The sequence below is a fragment of the Fonsecaea multimorphosa genome (genome assembly GCF_000836435.1).
Source record: "Fonsecaea multimorphosa CBS 102226 unplaced genomic scaffold supercont1.36, whole genome shotgun sequence".
NCBI classification, from domain to species: Eukaryota; Fungi; Ascomycota; class Eurotiomycetes; order Chaetothyriales; family Herpotrichiellaceae; genus Fonsecaea; species Fonsecaea multimorphosa.
In genome coordinates this window covers 126,587-148,682 of record NW_015971670.1, presented here as the reverse complement: position 1 = coordinate 148,682, position 22,096 = coordinate 126,587, and the positions used below count along the sequence as shown (strand labels likewise).

Below are 22,096 nucleotides of genomic sequence, written 5' to 3'. Positions count from 1 at the left end.
GAGGGACGGCAGAAGTCGTCTCTTGAGCCTTCCGTCCTCTCGGAGTCAGTCCCAATGTTCATTTGACTCGTGACCAGCCCTTGACGGTAGGTCGCCCTGCATGCGATCGACAAGGAGCTTTGACAGCGAACTCGACATGGAAGGGGAATCGAGTAAGTTATCCATCCTTGCACATAGGCCTTTTAGGCCGGGTGATGTTCCACTTTTCACGGCTTGCATTTCCTCGTATAGAGATGATGGAGAGATCACTTCGTTGACATCATCCCCTTTCTTCCTCTCCAATGCTCCCTACAAATCCAAACCCGTCCCTCTTTATTGCAGAGACGGTACAGCATATTCTCCTCCAGCACCCTTCACCGCAGCCTTGATCTCTTCCAGACATGCCACGCCATTTCCCACCGTTCTCAGCTCGGCGTGCCAACATGTCCGGCTCGACCGCAACCACAGCGTCGGCTTCTAACAGCCAACGCGATCATCCCCGCCACCTCCCTCACAACAATGACCCGGATCGAGACTTCCTCTCCCGTCGAGCCCGCACCAAAAACCATCTCATCGCCATGGTCGGTGAATTCGTGGGCACCACGCTCTTCCTGTGGTTTTCCTTTGCTGGCGCCCAAGCCACTGCCATAACAGGCGGAGGTGTGGCAAACACACCGACTCAGGTCACCTTGACCAGTCTGTCTTTCGGCTTTTCGCTACTCGTCACGGTGTGGGCATTCTATAGAATCTCTGGAGGATTGTTTAACCCAGCTGTATGTTCTCTGCATTGTGGGCTTGCCACAATTCTGCTGAGTGCATCTCGGAAACAACTGACCAAGGAACCCAAAATGAAATAACAGGTAACTCTAGGTCTCGTCCTAACCAAGAATCTCCCTTGGGTTCGCGGCGTCCTTCTATTCCCTGCCCAACTCCTCGGCGGCATCGTCGCGGCCGCCCTCGTGAGATGCATGTTTCCAGGCCCGCTGGTCGTGGGCACCGTGCTTAGCAACAACACCACGCCAGCCCAAGGCGTCTTTATCGAAATGTTCCTGACCTCGCTGTTGGTGTTCACCATCCTCATGCTCGCCGCCGAGAAGCACTACGCCACATTCATGGCTCCCGTGGGCATTGGCCTGGCGCTCTTCGTGGGCATGATCGCCGGACTGCCCTATACGGGTTCCTCGATGAACCCGGCGCGAAGTTTCGGCCCCGCGGTCGCGGCGCCTTACTTCCCAGGCTACCATTACATTTACTGGTTCGGCCCCGTCATGGGCGCCCTGCTGGCGTCCGGGTACTACGGCTTTGTCAAGTATTTCCGCTACGAGGAGGCGAACCCGGGCCAGGACGCCGTCAGTCCCGAGGAGAAGAGCAGGGACGAGGAGATGGGTCATCCTCCTTAGAAAGAGGACTTACCGAATGGCATGGATGAGGTTGGCATGACTATTCAAAATAAGGGTACGGCATGTGGCCATGTACGAAACCAAAAAACAAAAGCGGGAAAAGATGGTCAGAGAGGAGCGGGCTAGCCAGACTATATTCTGCTGGGAAACGGATAGGGCACGATTTGATGCGTTTCACGGCCGGCAACAAATGGGTGGGCATAATTGCTATACTAGGTATGCAACGTATGTACGAGATATATTGATGGACGACGAGCACGAGTGACGGAAAAGCAACAATTGACCAGGGACGGTGAATGCCATGGAAATGATATATGGCTTCTTCTTCCTCTTCCCAAACACAGTTCTGGAAAATTGCAGTCTAGTTTTGAACGTGTTTGACTTTGACTGAGGCTATCCTTCTGCAACAGAGAGCACCAGGCATTCCTAAGGCTATGCATTCAGGCTCTGCAAAAGCTCTGGCCCCGTCCGATTAACACCTTTATCTTCCCATCGTCCCATCGGAAGAACGAATTGTAAGATGCAGAATGCCACTCTCCGGTCTTCGTTGAGGGAGGCCAAACTTCTTGACCAGTGCCACGGAGAGCTCGGTAAATGCGCCGTGCCTGCGCATCAGGTCCTCCAGGTGAAGACGTCTCACCGCCGTATCCGCTGCCTCCGTTGACGTGTTGGGAGCAATGCTTCCGCCTAATTTCCATATTCCTTCTCTTTCTGGGATCGCTAGAGCCCGGGAGCCGCCAACCTCCTGGTAATTTGACTGTTGCTCCCAGCTTTTCACGTTGAAATGATTCCTTCAATCAGTATCCAGCAACCTGAAAGGCGCGCAATCCTTGCAAGGCGATGGCCGACTTTTCGTTCCCATATCAACGTGTTGAGTCTGACGCCTCTGCCTCCGCCTCCACCCAGGGCACGAAATCAACTCCCTCAAACCGCCTCTCCATATAGCAACCTGAAAAGTCTTGACATCGGTGTCCTCCCTGTTCCGGTCTAAACTCCATACCCAGTCACTTGTAACATCATAAGTCTTTTGTCGTAAATCATAATCTCATAGTGCCAACAGTGCGCCCCCATCTTTGAGAGACTTGTTTAGAGCTCCGAGCCTCCCTTTCTATCTCCATACCAAATTCTCTGTACACCAATATTTCACTTGTTGGTCATAACTTTTCGCAGGCCGTCGCTTGATGCGACGGTGATCTTTTCCTGTCATTAACGCCTTAACCATTCGAACTTTTTTCTAGAATCCAGCCCGGTTTGTTGTGGTTCTACCTGTACACTTCGGTCATACAGCTCGCTACGTGGGTCTGCAGAATCCTGTTGTCTCCGGTTAGAATGGGGCGCAGGGCATTGAACGAGCAAGACATCTCACCTCTGACTCCTCAAGGATCCTCGTTTCCAAGATCAGCTTGGTGATCTCATCAGTGCGAACGGATCTTGGTGGGAAGTTGTAGGGATTTTCGAGACTGCGTTGGATGCCAACAATGACATCTCCCATGATCTCAAATTTCTTCCAATTGACGTTCGTGCCGATAAATGTCTGGTTTGCTGAAGCAGCCATGGTGAGATCTTGTCGTACAAGGGGGAGAAACGGAATTCGTTCCCCCGGAGAATTGTCCCAGGCCATGCGATATGCGGCGTGAGATCTTGATATCCCCATAAGAATGGTCAGTCTCAGAAATTGCTTCTGAACCTCTTGCGGAATTAGATCTCGGGTTGCACCCAAACGAGCAATCTCATGCCCGGTGATGCCCGCCACAATAGCTCCAAGGGAGTTGTAATTATTCAGTTGCCTCACTTTCCATGCGAGTGCCATGAATTTTTCCAAGGCTCTTGCTCGATGCTTTGGCTTGTCTCGGAGGAGGATCATGCCGGAAACAAATAATGCCAGATGGTTGAAATTCTTTACCATGGCGCCAATGTTGTCGGATGAGCTGGATTTTCTTTTCTGGGAGGTGGATATGGACACGTGTCGAACGAAATCCCGGGGTCTGATTGCCGAGTACACTGTCCAGTCGATCCGCGTAATTTCCCTAGCAAGGTCATCGAGGGTGCTTTCCATGAATAGATGCCATTGAAACTTGCTGAGACGAAAACGGGGCACTGGCCTGAACCTTTCCGCTTCCAGTTTTGCCGTTTCCAACTGTACAAAGTTTGCGTATGATTGACTGGAGGGATTGCTTGATCGGATCATACTGGAAGCCATTGAAGGCACGTTGGATCCGCGTGCAGATGAATTTGTCCCGTCAAGATCGTCCTCACTGTCATCTTCTTCTCGTCGTCCCTTGCGACTTAATCTCGTCATATTCTCGGTGCTGGGTGATGGGACCAGAGTTGACGACGATGACACTATGCTTGCTTTGTGGTGAATGCTTGCGCCACTCTTATTGCTTGACGGAGAGGATGAATCATCAAAGGCCCAGTCCAAGTCCTCGTCGGGAATGACAGTGTCCAGGTTGTTGCTAATCTCTCTGGCAGCCGGGGCAAACACCTTGCTCTTTTCAATGGTCTGCACAAAAGGGATGGCGATATCACGAGCAGGGCCAGGAGAGAAATCCCCAGGGTAGGTGGCGGTCCATTGAGCCAAAACTTGCAGGTAGCGAAGCATCTCTGCAACTTTGGTGAAGTGAACCATCTTGCTTTGTTCCACCTTCATGAACTGGTCAATAATGGCGGTGAGCAACTTTTGTGGAGTTGCGAAGGCACGGTACAGACACAAAAAAGACGGGACAAATTTCGAGTCTGTCTTGTTCGTCGGTAACAAGAGGAGCTTGTCGACCAGTTCCTGGAACGGGACTCCACGCTCAGTGTTTGCACCTTCATCAACTTTTAGACTGCCCAAATTCGAGCCCAATGCTTCCACTTCTGTCCGCGGTGAGAGGTCATGCGAGTCTTCGTCCATATTTAGGAAGGTCTGATACGCCCGGCTGTCAAGGGTGGATGTCGAATCAGGCCGAAGCATTGATTTTACATAATAGGAATCGGGCGTCTCGGGGACTGCCGTCGTCGAGGTCTCGAGAGAAGACGCCAATTTACCTGTAAAATCACCAGAAGATATTGGTGTGTGAGGGCCGGCTGGACGGCGCTGGGATTGAGAAACAGCTGTTGTATCCAATCTGAGTTTGGCCTTGCGACTGGCTGGAGCTACATCCTCCGTTTCCGAAGATTGACTGTATTCGTTCTCAGACTCGACCAGTGCTTGTCGAACTGACAGGTTCAGCAGCAGCTCCTTGGACTTGGATATTTGCAATCGACTATTAGAGCGGCTTCTGCTTCGTGCCGTCTTGGGTGACGGATCCCTTGAGACAACACGCTGGCTGCCTGCAGACTCGGTGGAAGTGTACGATGATTTGCTTGCTCGGATAGATGCTGCACCCGTTGTCAGCTATCAGGTCACTGTTTGTATAGTAGCACGCATTGGATTTGACGGTCGGTCTATGAGCACATGATTGCGTAGCAGCCATATTTGGGACGCCTGCTCATTGAAGAAGACAGATAGGTGAAGCGAGAACCATAAGATTGGAGTTGGTGGGGTGAGAGGAGTAACAGTATTGCGATCAGAAACAAGGCGAAGCTAAGTTGTTGATCAAGACTTACTTCGCGGAGAGGCAATGACTCGATGAATCATTGCCAGAAAACACTGCTTGGTGTTCTCGGGAGATTTAATCGAAGTTTCGGCAATGGCAACCTTGGCAAGATTGTGACGGACAGTCTCATGGAAGCGTGGACTGATTTGACGAGATTCGTCCTTGACGTCGCATTTGGCGGCAACAAGCATACAAGGTACACCAGTGTTGGTCATGGAGGCTTTAACCATGTCGTTAGCAGGAGACCAGAATGATTGGTAAGGGTAGGTTTGCTTAGGGCTGGCGCCAGGAAGGATCGGTGTGCTCTCGTGGGTGCCACTCACTCAATGCAGCCGGAACGTCGGCGACGCTTTCTTTGTCAGAGACGTCGTATAGACAAAATACACCGTCGACTTCGGGCAAAGGAGCCCCATTTATGTATGGGGGCCATTCAATTCTTCGCTCGCTACTGAAATCGACATCGTCGAAGACCAGCTCGAAGAATTGGATTTGATAGCACCTATCTCTGACGCGAACTTCAGTCAAGGTACGAGACCGGTCGTTTCCAATGGCGTTTCGAATAAAGGTGGTTTTGCCTGAGTTGCGAGAGCCCAGCACCAACAAGTTAATGGACGAGGTCGACTCCAAGTCACTGGCCTGGAGACAACACGAGGTCAATATAGCTACCGAGGACGGGAACTATCCAGAGAGGCGAAACAAATGGGAAAGACGTACCTTGTTCGGTAGCTTCGCCTCGAGGGAATAGCCAGACAGTTGTTGGCGATCTGAGCGTCGGTTGGTTGTGCCACGGTCCGGAGAAGTCAAAGAGTCAACCCGAGCATGGGGTTTGGAGCTTCGGTGGCTGGCATCTGAGGGTTTGATAACAGCGGATGGACGCCTCTGGTGCTGGTCTTTACGTCGATCAACAGTGGGGGCCGAGTTGTGCCGTTCCCTGACTCTAGGTGGCTCAGCAGCCTTTGCGTCGAGTGATCGATACCTCGTGGAACGGGAATCCATGGATTGGAGTTGGAAGAGGGTCAGGTTCGAATCACTGCATAGCTACCGCTACTGGATTGTTGACAAGGTCAGGCTGGGCCTCTGAGAGACCACGCGATGCAGACGGATGAGGACCAGAGAGCTGGATACTGGTGGAGGTCATGGATTTCTGGGACATCAAGACACCAAGTCAATGGGTCTTTGTGATGAGCTAGCGGGAATGGGGAGGAGATGAATCTGGTTAGCAGTGCCAGTAGAGCTCCGTGTCGAGGAGAGATATGGAAAAGGGGACTAGACGAATCGAGCAGGTGGGAGGCGGGGATCGGGTGGTGATTTGTCTGTCGGTTTCAGGTGATGGTAGTGAGCGTGATCCCAACACCAGGTTCGGGCAGAGGAACGAGCGTGAAGAAAGTAAGGGTTTAAGAGAGCAGAAGCGAGTGTCGATCGAGGCAGGATTGAGAAGGAAAAGTTGATGTCTAGCACAGCAGGCTCCGTACTCGTAGGGAATCGGCAGAGGGTGGATATCTGGGAGGCCCGAGGCTGGATCAACAGTGGAGAGGGCAATCTAGCCCGGCGACATGAATCCGAGTTGGTTCTGGACCCAGCAAGAGGAGGAGACACAGGTGGGTGGACGGGCCCAAGTCGTGTGAGAGTGGTAAGAACCTCCAAGGAAGAGAAAGCTGCAATTGAGGCTCAGATAACGGTTGGGGTCGAGGTTGAGGTTGGGGGATGGGAGGATAGAAAGACTCTCAGAAGGAGGATGGAGACGAAGGACTTTAGAAGTAACGATGGATTTCGAGGTTCGGTTGCAAAGGGGAGCGTGAAACTGCTGCTCAGAGGAAAAGTGTCGGAACGTCTGCACACAGCACAGAGGCCTTTCAGTTTTTGGGAGAGTTGATGAGAAGTTCGAAGTTCGGCCCCATGTGAAAAGGACGGAATGGCACAATGGCTCCGAGGACAAGATGAGTAGTTCGACTTTCTGGGTCAGGAACTTGAGTCTTGTTGGTGACTGGATGGTGGATGCAGGAACTACGCAACAGTAGGCGACGCGGAGGGAGCAATGGAGGCCACATCGCCTGCATGGAGGATGCGTGCCAAAGATGCCGGGCTGCTGCGGGCTGCTGCGGGCTTCTGTAGGCTGGTGGTTCCGCGGCAGGACCATGCAACAGGCCATTGGCGGGGGAATGGATTAATGCTGGTTAAGGCGCTGGGGCTCGTCTTGGGGCGTCTTTAAGGGCCCTCTAGGCTGTTTAGGTTGGCAAGATGCAAGCAAGACCCCAGTTGCGGCTCTAGTGAGGGCCACCCAAGGGCCACCAAAGGGCCACTTTTGCTGCTGCCACCCGCCGCCACCATGCACGATCAAAAATATTGGCAAAATTCCATCCTGCACGCTGCGCCCACCCTGCAACCTTGTAACAGAGCGACCGCCGACCAGTGCTTGGAAAATTGGCCGGGCACGAAATTTGACGAGTTAGGAAGGGATTCTACTTCCGACCTGAGCCTATTCTGTGCCTACATGGCGATATATTGAAGAGCTGGGAAGTCGACATATTAAAAGGCTGTGCTCCGTGATCTACAATCCCTCTATTGGAGAAGCAGCACAATCACCACTGTCATCACGAGAGGTACGAGAGATACGAGGAGCAGAGAGCAGGCTGGTGCAGTTACCTCCTCCCATCCTACCACCACTGTGCTATTGTGGTGGTACTGTGCTACCGACTGGTGCAGTCACCGTCACGTCTGTCACCTCACACTCACCTCACCTTTTTACATCACCCTCATATCCTCTTTTCGATCAATGTCCCCCATCCCTCTTATCATTTGGCACACATAAATCACCCCTCCTCGCTCCAACATGTCACAGCTTCACGATTATTCACTCCTCTGCTACTCGGTGCCTTAGGTATCATGCAGTAGCTGCAGCACCAAGTTCCATCCTGGTCAGGGGCCATTTGACTTAGAAGGCCTGCAACCATCGTCTCCACCTCTCCCCTCCTCCCTCCTCAGTGCCTCCCAAAAAGCTTTGGGGCTTGGGCTCGGGCTTGGGCTGCTGCAGCCTCTCAATCTTCGTCTGGCCGGCGTGAAGCAGCTTCGTCCGCCTCTCCCACACCAAAGCTTCTTGTCTTGTGCTGCAATTTCCCGACGAAGCTGATCGCGATGGGCGCCGTACTCATACAGAAACCAGAACTTTCGAAGATCACGCTTTGCAAGCCTTGTTCCAATCTCACCAAGGCGTCTGATGCGATACCTCTGCTCTTGGCTGGCTCGTGACGGCCATTCTCTTTCACCCACTAACCTATCGACCGGGAGAAGCTTTCTCGATCAGCTCTAGGCGAGAATCCCTATCACTCCTAGACAAGGGAATGCTCCGAATGGTATGGTGTACCGAAGAATGTGTGTGCCCCTCAATTGTCTTTGTCGATGTCACTCTGAAAAGTCCAATGCCACATACAAGCTACTGCGAGTAAGTAATCTCTGCCACCAGTTTTCTACCCATGCTTGATGAGGTGCTCGATTCAATGTGATTCATGTCTTTGCGCCGCCCCGCAGCGCCAACAAGTCTATCACCAATTTTCAAGCCACCCGTTCACCGTTTTAGAAGGGACCTTCAGCTACTCCTCCTCTATGGCGCCCACTAGGCCTGATTCGGTGTTATGCTCTTACAATGCAGGAACTCTCTCCTTTCCAGCCGTTGGTGGCTTCGAGTGATCGAGCTGGAACGAGATTTGTCCATCGCTTTTGGTTGAGCCTCGCTTCATACAAATGTCCGTACCCCCCCTTTCGCTTACCTTCGCTCGAGCTCAAAAAAGTGGGCGAGAAAAAACGTGGCAGTTGAGCGCGCCAACCTCCCTACGACGCGTCAAGCATATCCCAACATAAACTGATGATGGCTGTTCCTGTCGTCTGGTGTCGCCTGCTATGAGCGCGTGAATTCGACTTCTCGCCAGATTTTTGCGCATTCCCTCTCGACCTTGAAAATGTCGTCCTTATACTCTGGTGAACATGGGGAAGGACGCAGTGCCAGGGCAAGCAATAAATCCATCGGTCAGGCTATGCAGCGGACGCGGGAATGGATGGCGGCTTACCAGACGGGATCCGGCGACCTGACCGCATCGACCTCCTCACACTCGCCTTTTAGCAACCCAAACGACGATCTGGATCTCGATTCACTTTTCAGGCGCCTGGATAGGTACACGGCCGAAATGCAGGAAGTGGAGGACCGCCTCAAGCGGGCGAGGAGCATTTCCGACAAATCCGAAGGAATCCATATCAAGAGATTCTCTTTTGAAGGTAGTCCTTCTCTGGAAGCGGCCGAACCATTACCGACATTTGGAGTGCCGCCCAAGTCATATCCTCTCACCGACTGGAAATCCGGACAAATCACAAGCATCACGACTTCCTCAGAACAGGCTTCGCCAGCTCCGCTCGCCCATACACAGCCTCAGAACTCCATGCACACAAAATATCCGTCGCTCGATCAGGACGAATTACAAGACGACTCGCCTGCACCATTGTCTGGGAATTGGAAACAATGGGCAGAGCAGCGGTTCTTGCCCACCAAACTAGCCTTGAAGCGTAGCAGCAGCAGATACTCGGACAGAAGAGAATCATATTCGGAACCCTTGTACCAGGAATTTGTCTGGAAGCGGCAATCACCATCCCCGCCTGTGAACGGAAGTCATCATGCGTCAGGTTCCGAAGTGAACCAGGTCTTGGCCCAGATGCCCGAATATTCAATAGAAGACCATGACGACTATCAACAGTACGACTTCTCTGAGGAGGACGAACCGGGTCCAGCAATCCCTAGATCTTGGACATTGCCGCCCAGAACTTCAAGCATGAAACAACCGCATAAGGAGGTGTGGCAGGAAGAAGCAACGACTTCCTCCCGACCGATGCCGCGGAGGAGGATGACAACCAGCGACGCACGCCCTTCGATAAGAAATGGTGGGCTCTGGTCCGGCCAGGCTGCCGAACTTTTCGCGCAAGACGACGAACCGCCTGTTCCTTCATTATCCCAATCCACCTCAATCGCAACATTAAGTTCAAATCCTCCTATGACACCCCTGACACTAAGCGACCCGAGAGAAGACCAATTACGCCGAGAGATGGAAAGTTTTGCCATTCAGGACGGCCCGGAGACACTTGAGCACCGCTACAAGAAACGCAGACCACCTCTACTGAATTTGTTCAATTCGGACGACGAGGAGGAAGATCAACAATCGGTATCCACCTTGGAACCGGACAATTCGAGTTTGTTTGACGTGAGTGACGACCGTAGCGTCCGAGCCCGAGCCCGACGACGGCGCAAGAGCCTCCTCAGCATTTTTCAGAGGAGGTCGCCTGTTGAAAAGCTGATCGATATGTATTTCAACGACGAGCCAGAAGAGAAGGCGAGCCCACCGAAAGCATCTAATCGATCCAGGAAAAGCTCTTTTGCCCGAGAGAAGATACCGAAAAGCCCAGCAACGCCACCGTTACCTTCAGGCCTCCACGGAAAGCAGACGTCGCTCTAGACAGGGCCACTGCCGTGGTTCAAATCTTTCTCCGACGTTCTCGAATCTAAGTCCGCCACCAGCTCTGCAAATGCAGTCATCCCTGATGCTTCAGCTGTATCAGAGTCTAATTGACGTTCCAGAAGTCGCATAGCACGCGCAATGCGTGTCTGTGGAGTATCTTGAGACCTGTATCCTCGCCGAGTATGGGACGTGGACTGGTCCCCTTCGCGATCGTCCGCAACTGTGGTCTCGAAGATGAATTTGAGTTTCGAACGTAGGGTTGGATATTGTTGGAACAGATTTTGCAGCCTAGGATCCTCGACCAGAAGATCGACAAGAGGCGTATCCTCGACTGAAGCTGCCTCTGGTTTTGGAGGTGCAACTTTGGGGCTTGGAACGTCACTCTTGGCCACGAGCTGGTCACATTGGCTCTTGTGTGTCTTGAAACACGGCAAGGAGCAGCTGATACACAAAAAGATTAATAAGTAACGATTAATGTAATTCAATACATGAAGCGTCGCACCTTGTGGCCCTACATAAAGGGCAATGGTATTTGGAGGCTGGGTTTTGACATACACTACAAGGCTCAGATGACATGGGGCAAGTCAGATCTGGGAGTTGGAACGCGGTGTTATCGACGACGCAAAGAGCACGAAATGCCACTTTGATATTGGAAAGAGACGTCGTCGATACACTGGCAGTACAAGAATTTCGATCTCTAAGTGATTGGACGGTGGTGATTGGCTTTTGAGGATGACAAATGCTAGGCTATGCCACGTGACAATCGCCCCCAGTTGCGTCATTCAAAGTTTTGCCTCCAAAGTTTCGGAAGGTCGGTTTTCGAGAAACTTGACCAAACAACCATATTTGCAACATTATTCTGGCCTCTTGCTATACTCGAACTTGTATATACCCTTAGGCTCCGATACGATGCGTGGTCTCATGCCGCCCCGGTCTTTGCGTGCTCTAGCCAGCTTGAGTCCCAAGTCGGCTTTGAGCACAGCTTCCCAGGCGGCTTGCATCCGTCACGTCCATCAGTCCATCCGCATTCCGCCCATCACCTCGTCGCAGGCTCGTCGTCGCCCTCTCTTGCGGCCTGGACAGCAAACCGCGACCTCTATCACGGGCGCGACTCGATCAATCTACATCCAGACACAGCCGACGCCCAATGATTCGGCACTGAAATTCCTCCCTAACCACCCCGTCTTGCCCGAGGGCTTCCCATCCACGTTTCTGGAATACAACTCTCCTCGATCGACAGTGGCTGCTCCTCACCCCTCGCCCCTCGCAGCAAGACTACTCGACATTGACGGTGTTTCGTCGGTCTTCTACGGGCCAGACTTCATTACGGTGACAAAGGCTGGGGACGTCAACTGGGCTCACGTCAAGCCCGAGGTCTTTGCGTTGATCACGGAGGCAATCACATCGGGCGAGGCGCTTGTGAATACCGTGGACAAATCTACGTCCTCAGAAGATGGTCAAGGTGGACTCGGCGAGGACTCGTTGGCTCCCAACGACGAGGATGACGAGGTGGTTGCTATGATCAAAGAGCTACTGGAAACGCGGATCCGGCCTGCGATCCAAGAAGACGGCGGGGATATCGAGTACCGCGGGTTTGAGAATGGGATGGTGAATCTAAAACTACGGGGAGCGTGCCGGACGTGCGACTCCAGCACGGTGACGTTGAAGAATGGCATCGAGTCAATGCTGATGCACTACATTGAGGAGGTCAAGGGCGTTAACCAGGTGCTGGACGAAGAGGAAGAGATTGCCATGAAGGAGTTTGCCAGGTTTGAGGAGAAGCTCCGACAGCAAAAGGGCCCCGATGCAGTTCCCTCGACCGTGGGCAAGGGCAGTCTCGATTTCGTCGAATGAGTTTTGGTGTCCTCGAGGACGGGCACCGGGTTCTTTTAGGTGTCGTGTCTACCAAGCACACCTGGCATCTCTTCGGGAACGATCGAGCCGATGAGTTCTGGTCTCTGGCGACATACGCGTCTCCCTTCACGTTTCACAAGGAAGATTCCCGACGCGATGGTCAGGGATCGAGATAGGATATCTGGGCAGATGTCAAGGCGGGGAAAGTGCATGTCAGGTGGACATGGCTGGCCCCAGGTATTGTGAGGGATATATCTCCCCCTAAGTACAGAGATGATCTCATTCGTCGTCGGGGGGTGGCGCCATGGGGTGAGATGACAATTCTTGACAGGGGATCCAACCGGGCCGCCTCTGCCTGGTCATGAGAACCAAGCACGAAGTACAGTACATTTGGAGTGGTTGATAGGACAAAAGTAGCATAGATCAGACAGGGCGCACATGCTTTTGAGCGTTTTGAAGCAAGCCATGATGGTTGGCTCCAGGCTGGGCCAAGGGGAAAGCATTTCGGATGAGTGAGTGATTTCCCCGCAAAAAGCTGAATTGGATCCCGGTGGCTTGATGCAAGTCAGAGTTCAATTGAGGCAATGGGTTGGGTGTCGTGAAGAAGAGGAGGGGTGGGCTAGGGGGGGATGGAGTAGTCCGTCTGTTGCTGCCTCCCTACCTCGTCCATATGTAGTATTATTAGGTACAGCATTGAGATGAATGTGAGTGAGAGAGGGTGAGAGGGAGAGCCCAGAAAGCCCACTGATGTTGATTAACGTTCTGGATTTTCGTGATCTTCTGTCAATCACTACTAGCAACTAGTGGACTAGTAGTATTCCATCCTGTACCTCGTACTCGGTGCCTGTCTACTGGTTGTCCCTGTCCATTGTTGATGCATCTGGCCGAACAATGTTCTTTGTATAAATTATTACTCGTCACACAAATTCCGTCTGTTGTTGCAGGCCAGGTTGTGCTCAATACCAAACCCTGGTCAGCCAGTTTAGCGGAGTTGCCAGGTGCCAGGTGCCAGGTGCCAGTGCCTGGTGGCAGGTGGTGGGGTTTTGACTGGGAGTGACCACCCAAGTGCCACCTTAGCAAGCTTAGGGAGCTACCAGGTAGGTAGGTAGCACCCAGGTAGGTAGGCAAGTGAGTGAGTCGCAGTGACAAGGGACGATGCTGTGCCCATTGCCCAAGGCCCTCTCATGCACACCATCCATCTTTTGGGTCCATCTCGTGCACCTCGCCTCCTCCGTTTTCTCTATTTGCCTTTTTGTTAATTAAAGCTCCTCCTCGCTCATGCTCTCTCCCCCCTCTCTCCTTCTTCATTCAAATGACTGGCTCGAGACTCCGCAAACCGCTCTGGCCCAACCCCGCTCCTGTCAAAAAAAGTTCAAAGCTTCTTCATCCTATCCTCGTCCATGGAATCTTCCTAGACAGGGCCCAACCTTGTGGAACTTGACCTGCCTGTTTCGTGGGCCGGGGCAAGCTACTTCTTGTTGCATACCTTAACAAGGTAACGAACCCAGCACCCCATGGCGTGACCGTGTGTCTCTGTCTCCAGGGCTCTAGGCTTCAAGGCTTCAGGGCGTTCAGCGCCGCCAGGGTCAACGGCGGATGGGCCATGCCCCGTTTGGCACCCACTACTACTGCCGCTCAACTAAACCTGAACTAACAACAAAGCCGCCCCAAGGCACACGGGGCCACGCAGGTCTAAACTTCTTTCTCTGCTTTGCAGTGTTCGAGGGTCATCGTCTCTCTTTTCACGTTGCCAGGACTTGTTTTCTAGGTTGATGGTTGAAGGGGCCGCGTTTCTCTTCGTATACCGGCTTGTCCTCGTTGGCTCTTTCGGTGTCGCCCTCTTCGTATCACCTGAGGGTTGTTTGCCTATACTGCTTGCTGCAAACACGTGCTGCTACCATCGAACAAAGTATCCATTACCATCGACCCATTGATCATCGCGGTTTGCCCCCCTCCTCCAGTTGAACCAGTGAGAGGGAGAGAGCCACAGCCCCAGCAGGTCGCCAACCCTCTTCCCCCGCTTGGACCATCAGCAGTTCCCCTTCCCGCTTTTGCCTCTGCCTCTTCGGCCTCCAGTCTCCAGACCTAGCTCTGGTGGCTCTTTTTTCCCATTCCCCTTTCCTAAGAAACCTCCCGCTGCGAACTCTCTGACTCCTCGGCCCTTGCACACCCTCCGTGCCTCCAAGCACGGACACCAAAACGAAGTGGTCGCGTGAGGAACTAAGCGAAAAGCCTGTTCATCATAATCCGGGGAAGGCGGCACATCTCTCGATCCTTAGTTGTGAAAACCCCCCCGTTTCTTGTCTGCCCGTCTGCCCATCATCTGTCCGTCTCTCTGTTTCTCATCGTCTTCCTCGGATCCCTCCGCCTTGTTGTTCGTAGTAAGTTCAAAGGGCCCATTCATCCCCTCCTTTATTCCCTCTCCGCCTCAAACATCGCACTTTGCATGCACACATACGCACACCAATAACCCATCATCACCCAGCACCACCTCAATACTACCACTGTCAACCCACTTCATCTCTGTCCACCTCCCCAGGCACATCCTTTCTTCCCTCCTTTCCATCTTCTCCATCCCATCAACTGCTTGCACTGTCTGGTGATAAAAGACCTTGTCTGTCTCTGACAGCTCCGCCAGCAAATCTCGGACAATCACCTGACTCTTCTAGCCCACTTGTTCTGGGCGCGGGCCGATTGTTGGTTGTAAGGCCCAAATCCCGAACTATTCGCCGACGACAACGACGACAACCAGCTGTGTCGCCCACCACACCGTATTCCTCTTCACGGTATTCAACAGCATTCGCAAACCTCTCGAAAGCCCTCTTTGCACGTCTCTGCTCTCCTCCGGATCGTCTCAGTAGGTCCGACTCCACGACGGAGGCTTGGTCCCGAGGCGCGGCCGCGCCCCAACTCAGCCATCTCCGTACCCCGACATGTTAAGTCAGACCGCCAGCTTCTCCATGTCTCTTCTGTAATCACAAGGTGAGTTGGACCTTTCAGTCTTCATCATCCCTCATCAAATTTTCGTTTTGCGATGGTCCTGTCCGTTTGTTGGTGGGTGTTGGCAGGACCTCATCTTGGCCAGTGTGGGTGAGGACGCTCGGCACTCGAGCTATTCTCTGCCCTCACCTCATTTCACGTATTCCTTGCACGAATCAATTCTGTACTGCATGAAAATTTCTGCCCTAGCATGATTCCAAAGCCTTTTTGAATTCAAAACTTCCTTTGACGTTGACAGCTCTTTACTGACTCGGAACGAGAATAGCGTCAAACCACGTCTATCCTGGCGTAGCCATCCTCATCCATCATGAGTAACACACCCAACAAGTCGGGTCTGACGACTCGCGCGCCTATGCCGGCCTTCGGGAATTTTGGCACCCATCAAGCATCTGCATCCCTCCTCCTCCAGAAATCCAATCCAGGCCTGGGCAGGTCAACTCCTGATTCCGAGGCTTTGGCTTCTTCAGACGACGAGCCTGACCACGCAAAGGCTGGCGCTGGCAGCAACGTCAAGTCCAATAAGAACGTGCGAAGAACCTCATGGCTCAACGATGTCTCGTCGGCCAATGCAAATCGCAAACCTTCTATCACTGGTCCCTACAGCCCTTCCACCTCCCATCCGGGGACCCCTGGAGCAGAGCCCTCGCCCTGGGGAAACCCCAACGCTGCAGGTCCGGGAGCATGGCCCAACCCAACGACGTCGTATCCGTGGACCACGATTTGGAACCAGGATGGTCGCAGAGATCCACCGGCCCGACTTCAGGAGGTTTTGCCCACGAATGGTGAAGGCGGCATCCCATTTTCGATTCCTCTCCAGCCGACTCCCAAGACCTACCGCTCCCAGTCATACTCTGTGGGCCAACTCGACACGACCACTGCGCCGCCAGCTAATCCCATTTCGACCTCGATTGAAGCGACGCGCAGCAGGCTAGGCAGTCAATATCCTCTGCAGAGACGGACGTCGAGGACCAGTGGACTGGGGGTGTTGGAGGTCGGTGGTCTCGGCCGGTTGCGAGAAGTTGAAGATGACGAAGAAGATCATCGCGGCAATATTACCCCCGAGGCCATCAGTGCTGAGCAGGCGCGAATGATCGAGAGGCTGGAAAAGGAAAATGCCCAGCTCCGTCACGCTGCTCAAAGCCGTGACCGTGGTTTCCCGAGTACCGCCACCACGGCCCCCGTTCAGCCCCCCGGGTTTCGAAATACGCGCCTTCGAAGCGCTGTACCGGAGGAGGCTGAAACCGCCATCGATGATAGAGAAGACCTCGCCGGATTTCCTGGTCGTGATCACAATGCGCGTCGCATGAGTGAACAACCCCTTGGATTCGCCGAAAGACAGTCGTTGTCTCCCACCGAGAATCGTACTTTTGATGGAATGAAGAAAGCACATTGGCAGACTTCCCTTGGATTCGGTCCCATCCCAGAGGCTCCCCAGAGTCGCCGACATTCGTTCGCCGACGTGCCAACTCGCCATGGATCCTTCAGTTCGAACGGTGAGCAGATTCTGCGGCTGTTACTTCTACAATTTCCCGGGGCTAATTGGATAGGTCGCGAAGACGATGCGACGGCGTATGAAAGCGGATCCCAAGCGTTGTCCCAAGGAGATGATCGTAAGTTTGCCCAGGCTTTAACCCTCGCGCTCATGAATCCGAACGAGGATCAAATGAATAATATGTACTTACGTCTCCGCTACTTTGCAGCTGCGTATTTCAACACCACCGAGTCCACCCGACGAGCTGCGGACGCCCGAGTCCATCAGCACCACCGCGATCCACAACTTTACGGTCAACATCTTGGTGTTGGACCGTACCTCGAACCGGCGGCGCAACCGCTCTTCATCGTCAACTTCAAATGTTGTCGCTCAGATGTCTTCTACATCCAAGAGGGGACGGGTCTCCACGTCAACGTGGGAGATCTTGTCATTGTTGAGGCGGACCGTGGTACCGATCTGGGCACGGTTCAACATACAAACGTGACGTGGGAGGACGCCCGCCGTTACAAAGAATATTATGCCGAGGAACATTATAAATGGTTGATGATGTTTTCGCTGCAGAGTCGAAACGGCGGGCCCAACGTCGTCAACCCCAACGGCATTCCCAACAGACATGGCAGTGCCGTCGGAGGCATGGGACCTCAAGGACATCATGGTCCTCACGACTCTGCTGGCCCCGAACTCAAGCCGAAGATGATCAAGCGACTGGCGCAAAACCACGAGATTCAAGCCTTGAAGGACAAAGAAGGCAACGAGGCCAAAGCCAAGCGGGTTTGTCAGCAAAAGGTTGTCGAGCATCGATTGAATATGGAAATTCTTGACGCAGAGTTCCAGATGTACGTTTCCACAGACCGGACCCTTGGGCGCCTTTACTGACATCGATTAGGGACAGCAAGAAGCTCACATTCTACTACTTTGCTGACAATTACATCAACTTCAATCACTTGGTCACAGATCTTTTCAAGATCTACAAGACCCGTATCTGGATGTCCGCCATCAACCCTGCGTCTTTCCAAACCCCAACCGCATCCCTTGGAATCCAGCCTGTGTATAGCACGGCCCCCGGTGACGAGCGCCATCGTAGGCGGCAGCAACAAGCACAACAGGCAGGTAATCTCGGCCACCAGGCCGTCACCACGCCATTTGGAGATACCTTCGACGCGGACCGGAACTTCAACAACCATCAGAGTCAGGGCATGCGGAACGCTTTCTATAATCAGTTCCAGGATGTTGGGGCGGGACCTCAACAACTGCAACCGGGGGTATCGCCGTTTGCTCCAAACATGCAAGGTCAAATGGATCCCTTCATGTCCTTCTACGGTCAACCATTCCCTACCCTCAATCCTAATGCGCCTAATTTCGCCAGCAGCCGACCCGACTTTAGAGGAAGAGCGCCAAACCCGACCGGTGACGTTAACTGGATGGGACGATTCCAAGGGCTCTCACTTGGCTCTTGAGTCCGGATCTGTGACCTAAGGCATACGCAACGGACGACGACACTTGTCTCGCGACTCATTTGGGACGAATTCTTGCATATGATGACCGGATGACCAAAACCTAGACGTGGTGTTCAGCAAGACGAGGTTCACGGAATTTTACGGAAGGCAACTAGACCTGCACTTTGGGAAGGGGAGGATATGGCTGAAAGATAAGACTTTGCTGATGAACGAGCTTCCGTGCTGGGATATGCATTGCACTCCATGTTATAGGATGCTGATTGAAGACTTTTTTTTCTCTTCAACATGAAAAATTGTTGGTTAGGCTGGATTGGACAAAAGAGCTTGGGGGAAAAAGCCCAGATTGTTTATGGATTGCTTGCTGCATACAGAAAGATGAGATAATACTGAGCTGAGGAGATACAAAACTTTACATGTGGGTTGGTGCTTGTGAGGGCGAAGTCGAGATGGAGCTGGACGTCGAGCATTGGAGGGGTACATGTCCACATTGCGGGCTGGATGGCTGGCTTGTGTATTAAACCAACACCAGAGTGCTTTGGAGATCGATTACAACGTGGTGGAGCTTGTAATCATTGCTGAATGAAATGCAAGGAAGAGCCGAACGATAAGATCAGGGGCTGCCGTTCTGCCCAGCGGTTGCCTTGTTATTGCGTCGAGTCCAGGTTTCTCTCCTGCATCTGCGCAGTCCTTGACTTGCCCATGAGCACTCAATCACTTGATGTCGTGACACGAATATACCCATCACCCAATCTTTCCTCAAATCGAAACTCGACGATCTTTAACGCAGGCTGTGAATCACGCGGACATGACAGGCGGTACAGCCAAGTCAGGTAAAGTCATTCTCGAATTTCAAGATCAAGCACATGGCTGCTAACGCGGTCCAGTTCAGCCCACCTCACATCCAAGTTCGCGGCGAAGCAGCTCCAAGGCCCATAATAAAACAGTAAAATTCGAAGATGAGATAGTGCTGTCATCGCAGGGGTCATCGTCAATGGAGGAGAACTCAGAAAGGGGCGAGATCCACGCAGAAGATCCACCGTCAGTGACAGGCCTTTACGAGTGACTTGGCCGGCATCAATGACCAGGGCTCTGTAGGTTCGACCAAGAGAAGATGGACAAGATATGGGAAAAGCTCAACAAAGCTGACCCATGGCCACGCCAATTTGGGAATGTGATCAAAGACAGGCAGTCCCGCCTCATTAAGAAGCTGAAAGAGATCAAGGAGAAGAAGTCGGCTTCACGTCTCGAGCTTATAGGGTGTCATCAGCTAACATTTGCAGTGCCCTGGATAAGCAATCGTTCGAGGCAGAGATTGCGCCACTTCTCAGTTCCGCTCTTGGAGGTTTCGCGAGTGGTCTTCCCAACGATCCTACTTCTTTCGCTGCCCCAATTGAAGTTCGATTTCTGGGAGCGGAGGGGCAAATATACTGCGAGGCAATGGTCGATCTCATGAAGCAATCAGGCGCTCTCATCTTCGCTTACGACGAGCTCGCCGGCCGGCCGGCCCATACGTCCCGTCTGCAGGACATCAGGACATCCTTTGAGAAGGACACGGGGGTCAGCGCGAGCACGATCGAGGCCGGCAGAAAGGTCACAGGCATGGAGATCGAGAAACTCTTGGCCGATAGTTTGCACGAAGTTAGGGATCTGCATGGCCTCACAGCTGATGAGGAACAAAAGGGCAAAATGCTCTTGTCACATGGAATGGATCAGCAAGAGGCCGCTTCGAAACACACGTTAGGATGGGGAAATGTTGCCCGTGACACAGAGACGGCGATTGAGAGACTTTGTTTTGCGGGACATGTTCAGGCGAGCGATCTTTGATTCTGCGTCTTGCAGCTGCTACGAGGTGAGAGGATCTGCTAATGATCAGGTACGCATCGAGCGAGTAGAGTTGCTGTATTATCATAAGACCAACTGAACTACGAGTGTACCTTATTAGTAGTGTCAGCTGGGGAGCCGAATATGCGGATCTAGACTCTGATTGGCGGGCGCCAGTGCCAAGATTGCACCTTTGCCAAGCCTGCGCACGAAACTTGGCCGTCGAAAATGAGAGCCGATCTAGTCCTCAATTCTCAATTTCAAGACGCTCTTTTCCATCACAACCGTCCTTTGCGAGGCGCAACAGTCAAGGTAAACTAGATCTGCGGGTGGTCTGCCATATCAGTCGCTAACATTTCTTCCTAGATGGGTGCCCTCAAATACGTCGAAGAACTTCAAAAGAAGAAGCAATCCGATGTCCTTCGATTCCTTCTCCGAGTCCGCTGCTGGGAGGTAAGAGACTTCCCGAGATGACAATGGAGCAGACAAGAGGAGGTGTTTGGAAACACGCATACACAATCTCTGTTGCTCTGTTTCATCTCTCGTGGCACATTCTCGCGTTAGAGATGTGTCTTGCTATACACTCGTTGAACACGTTGCTGAGAGTGCATAATATAGCTCCGACAATTGAACGTCATCCACCGCGCGTCTCGTCCTTCCCGACCTGACAAGGCCCGTCGTCTGGGCTACAAGGCCAAGCAAGGCTATGTCATCTACCGAATCCGTGTGCGCCGCGGTGGTCGCAAGCGACCAGTGCCCAAGGGTGCTACTTATGGTGAGAACAAGCCCACTCCTATAATGCGAGGGCGCAAGTCCCATATTGCAGAAAATCCTGACGGGGTATCATGTGTGCAGGCAAGCCCACCAACCAGGGTGTGAACCAACTCAAGTACCAACGTTCCCTTCGCTCCACTGCCGAAGAACGAGTCGGCCGCCGCTGCGCCAACCTCCGCGTCCTCAACTCGTACTGGATCAACCAGGACTCCACCTACAAGTACTATGAAATCATTCTGGTCGACCCCAACCATAAGGCAATCCGCCGTGATCCTCGGATCAACTGGATTGTGAACCCCGTTCACAAGGTAAGGAAATTACACCGGTCCTGCAAAGGATCGAGGCACCCAAAGAAAACACAGACATTGGTGTGGCTGACTGTTTTGACTAGCACCGCGAATCTCGAGGTCTCACCGCCACAGGCAAGAAGTCTCGTGGCTTGGGCAAGGGACATGGCTACACCAAGACCACCTCTGGACGGAGAAAGACTTGGAAGAGACACAACACCCTCTCGCTCTGGAGATACCGCTAAAGGAGGGTTGCTCGAGATTCTTGACACGATGGTTCGCGTGTGGATGGGAATGGGTACTTTGCAGTGTCAGCTGGAGACGGCGTCAAAAATTGTGCAACAGAAATTGCATATGCTGCAGTTGATGATCACGGCTTTGAGGCTCAGGTCATGATAATGAGATCTGTGAAAAGCCACCCATGAGGGAGACAGGATTCCGCTTCTACGGTTATCCTGAAGTTCGGCCTCTGCAAAGAAGGGTGGATGCGCAAAGTACTTCGATTTGTGTGCGGGCCTGGGAGGGAGAAGTTTCTCTACAAGAGCCATTTGCATGCATGCATGCGTGGACGGCGTGGGCCAATATGTCACTAGTCTTTCCAATAAAGCGAGTTGAAGGACAAGAAAAATGAAATCTTTCTTTGCGAATCAGCATGCCTTTCACTCACAAATACGAAACCCATTCGCAGCCCACAACCACCGTTGACCTTTCGTGCCTGTGCCAAAACTTCCCCCGCAATTTCTTTCCCCACAGAACTTTTTTTTTTCCGTCTGATCTCCCGCGTGACTCCGGCCTCTATTTCGTTGACTGCACCCGTCTGGGCAGCTAGCCGCCATATTCTATTGCTTCGCCATACCGCGCTGTTACACACATACAGGCCCAATCTCCTGTCCTTTCTTCCTTGCTCGTTAGTCCGCAATCCTTTGAACGGAGGCCAAACTCCTCCAATTTTGCCC

At 52.8% G+C, this 22,096-nt stretch overlaps 7 protein-coding genes across 7 annotated transcripts; 6 read left to right on the top strand and 1 right to left on the bottom strand.

Moving 5' to 3' along the window:
* Window positions 1-422: 422 nt before the first annotated feature.
* Window positions 423-1,379, top strand: Z520_11169 (uncharacterized protein; the record flags this gene model as incomplete). The annotated part of the gene is made up of 2 exons (XM_016781658.1): window positions 423-752; window positions 840-1,379. The coding sequence occupies 2 exons, from the start codon at window positions 423-425 to the stop codon at window positions 1,377-1,379; spliced, it is 870 nt and encodes a 289-aa protein (XP_016627235.1).
* Window positions 1,380-2,703: 1,324 nt separating this feature from the next.
* Z520_11168 (uncharacterized protein) lies at window positions 2,704-5,956 on the bottom strand (the record flags this gene model as incomplete). The annotated part of the gene is made up of 4 exons (XM_016781657.1): window positions 2,704-4,742; window positions 4,971-5,180; window positions 5,284-5,596; window positions 5,675-5,956. The coding sequence occupies 4 exons, from the start codon at window positions 5,954-5,956 to the stop codon at window positions 2,704-2,706; spliced, it is 2,844 nt and encodes a 947-aa protein (XP_016627234.1).
* Window positions 5,957-8,913: 2,957 nt separating this feature from the next.
* On the top strand, window positions 8,914-10,452 carry Z520_11167 (uncharacterized protein; the record flags this gene model as incomplete). The annotated part of the gene is made up of 1 exon (XM_016781656.1): window positions 8,914-10,452. The coding sequence occupies one exon, from the start codon at window positions 8,914-8,916 to the stop codon at window positions 10,450-10,452; it is 1,539 nt and encodes a 512-aa protein (XP_016627233.1).
* Window positions 10,453-11,364: 912 nt separating this feature from the next.
* Z520_11166 (uncharacterized protein) lies at window positions 11,365-12,309 on the top strand (the record flags this gene model as incomplete). The annotated part of the gene is made up of 1 exon (XM_016781655.1): window positions 11,365-12,309. One exon carries the CDS (start codon window positions 11,365-11,367, stop codon window positions 12,307-12,309), a length of 945 nt encoding a protein of 314 aa, XP_016627232.1.
* A 3,307-nt stretch (window positions 12,310-15,616) lies between these two features.
* Z520_11165 (uncharacterized protein) lies at window positions 15,617-18,258 on the top strand (the record flags this gene model as incomplete). Its single annotated transcript, XM_016781654.1, has 2 exons — window positions 15,617-17,637; window positions 17,688-18,258. The coding sequence occupies 2 exons, from the start codon at window positions 15,617-15,619 to the stop codon at window positions 18,256-18,258; spliced, it is 2,592 nt and encodes an 863-aa protein (XP_016627231.1).
* A 1,111-nt stretch (window positions 18,259-19,369) lies between these two features.
* Window positions 19,370-20,082, top strand: Z520_11164 (uncharacterized protein; the record flags this gene model as incomplete). Its single annotated transcript, XM_016781653.1, has 2 exons — window positions 19,370-19,488; window positions 19,539-20,082. 2 exons carry the CDS (start codon window positions 19,370-19,372, stop codon window positions 20,080-20,082), a joined length of 663 nt encoding a protein of 220 aa, XP_016627230.1.
* Window positions 20,083-20,445: 363 nt separating this feature from the next.
* Window positions 20,446-21,385, top strand: Z520_11163 (60S ribosomal protein L15; the record flags this gene model as incomplete). Its single annotated transcript, XM_016781652.1, has 4 exons — window positions 20,446-20,532; window positions 20,698-20,854; window positions 20,935-21,161; window positions 21,245-21,385. The coding sequence occupies 4 exons, from the start codon at window positions 20,446-20,448 to the stop codon at window positions 21,383-21,385; spliced, it is 612 nt and encodes a 203-aa protein (XP_016627229.1).
* Window positions 21,386-22,096: the final 711 nt, after the last annotated feature.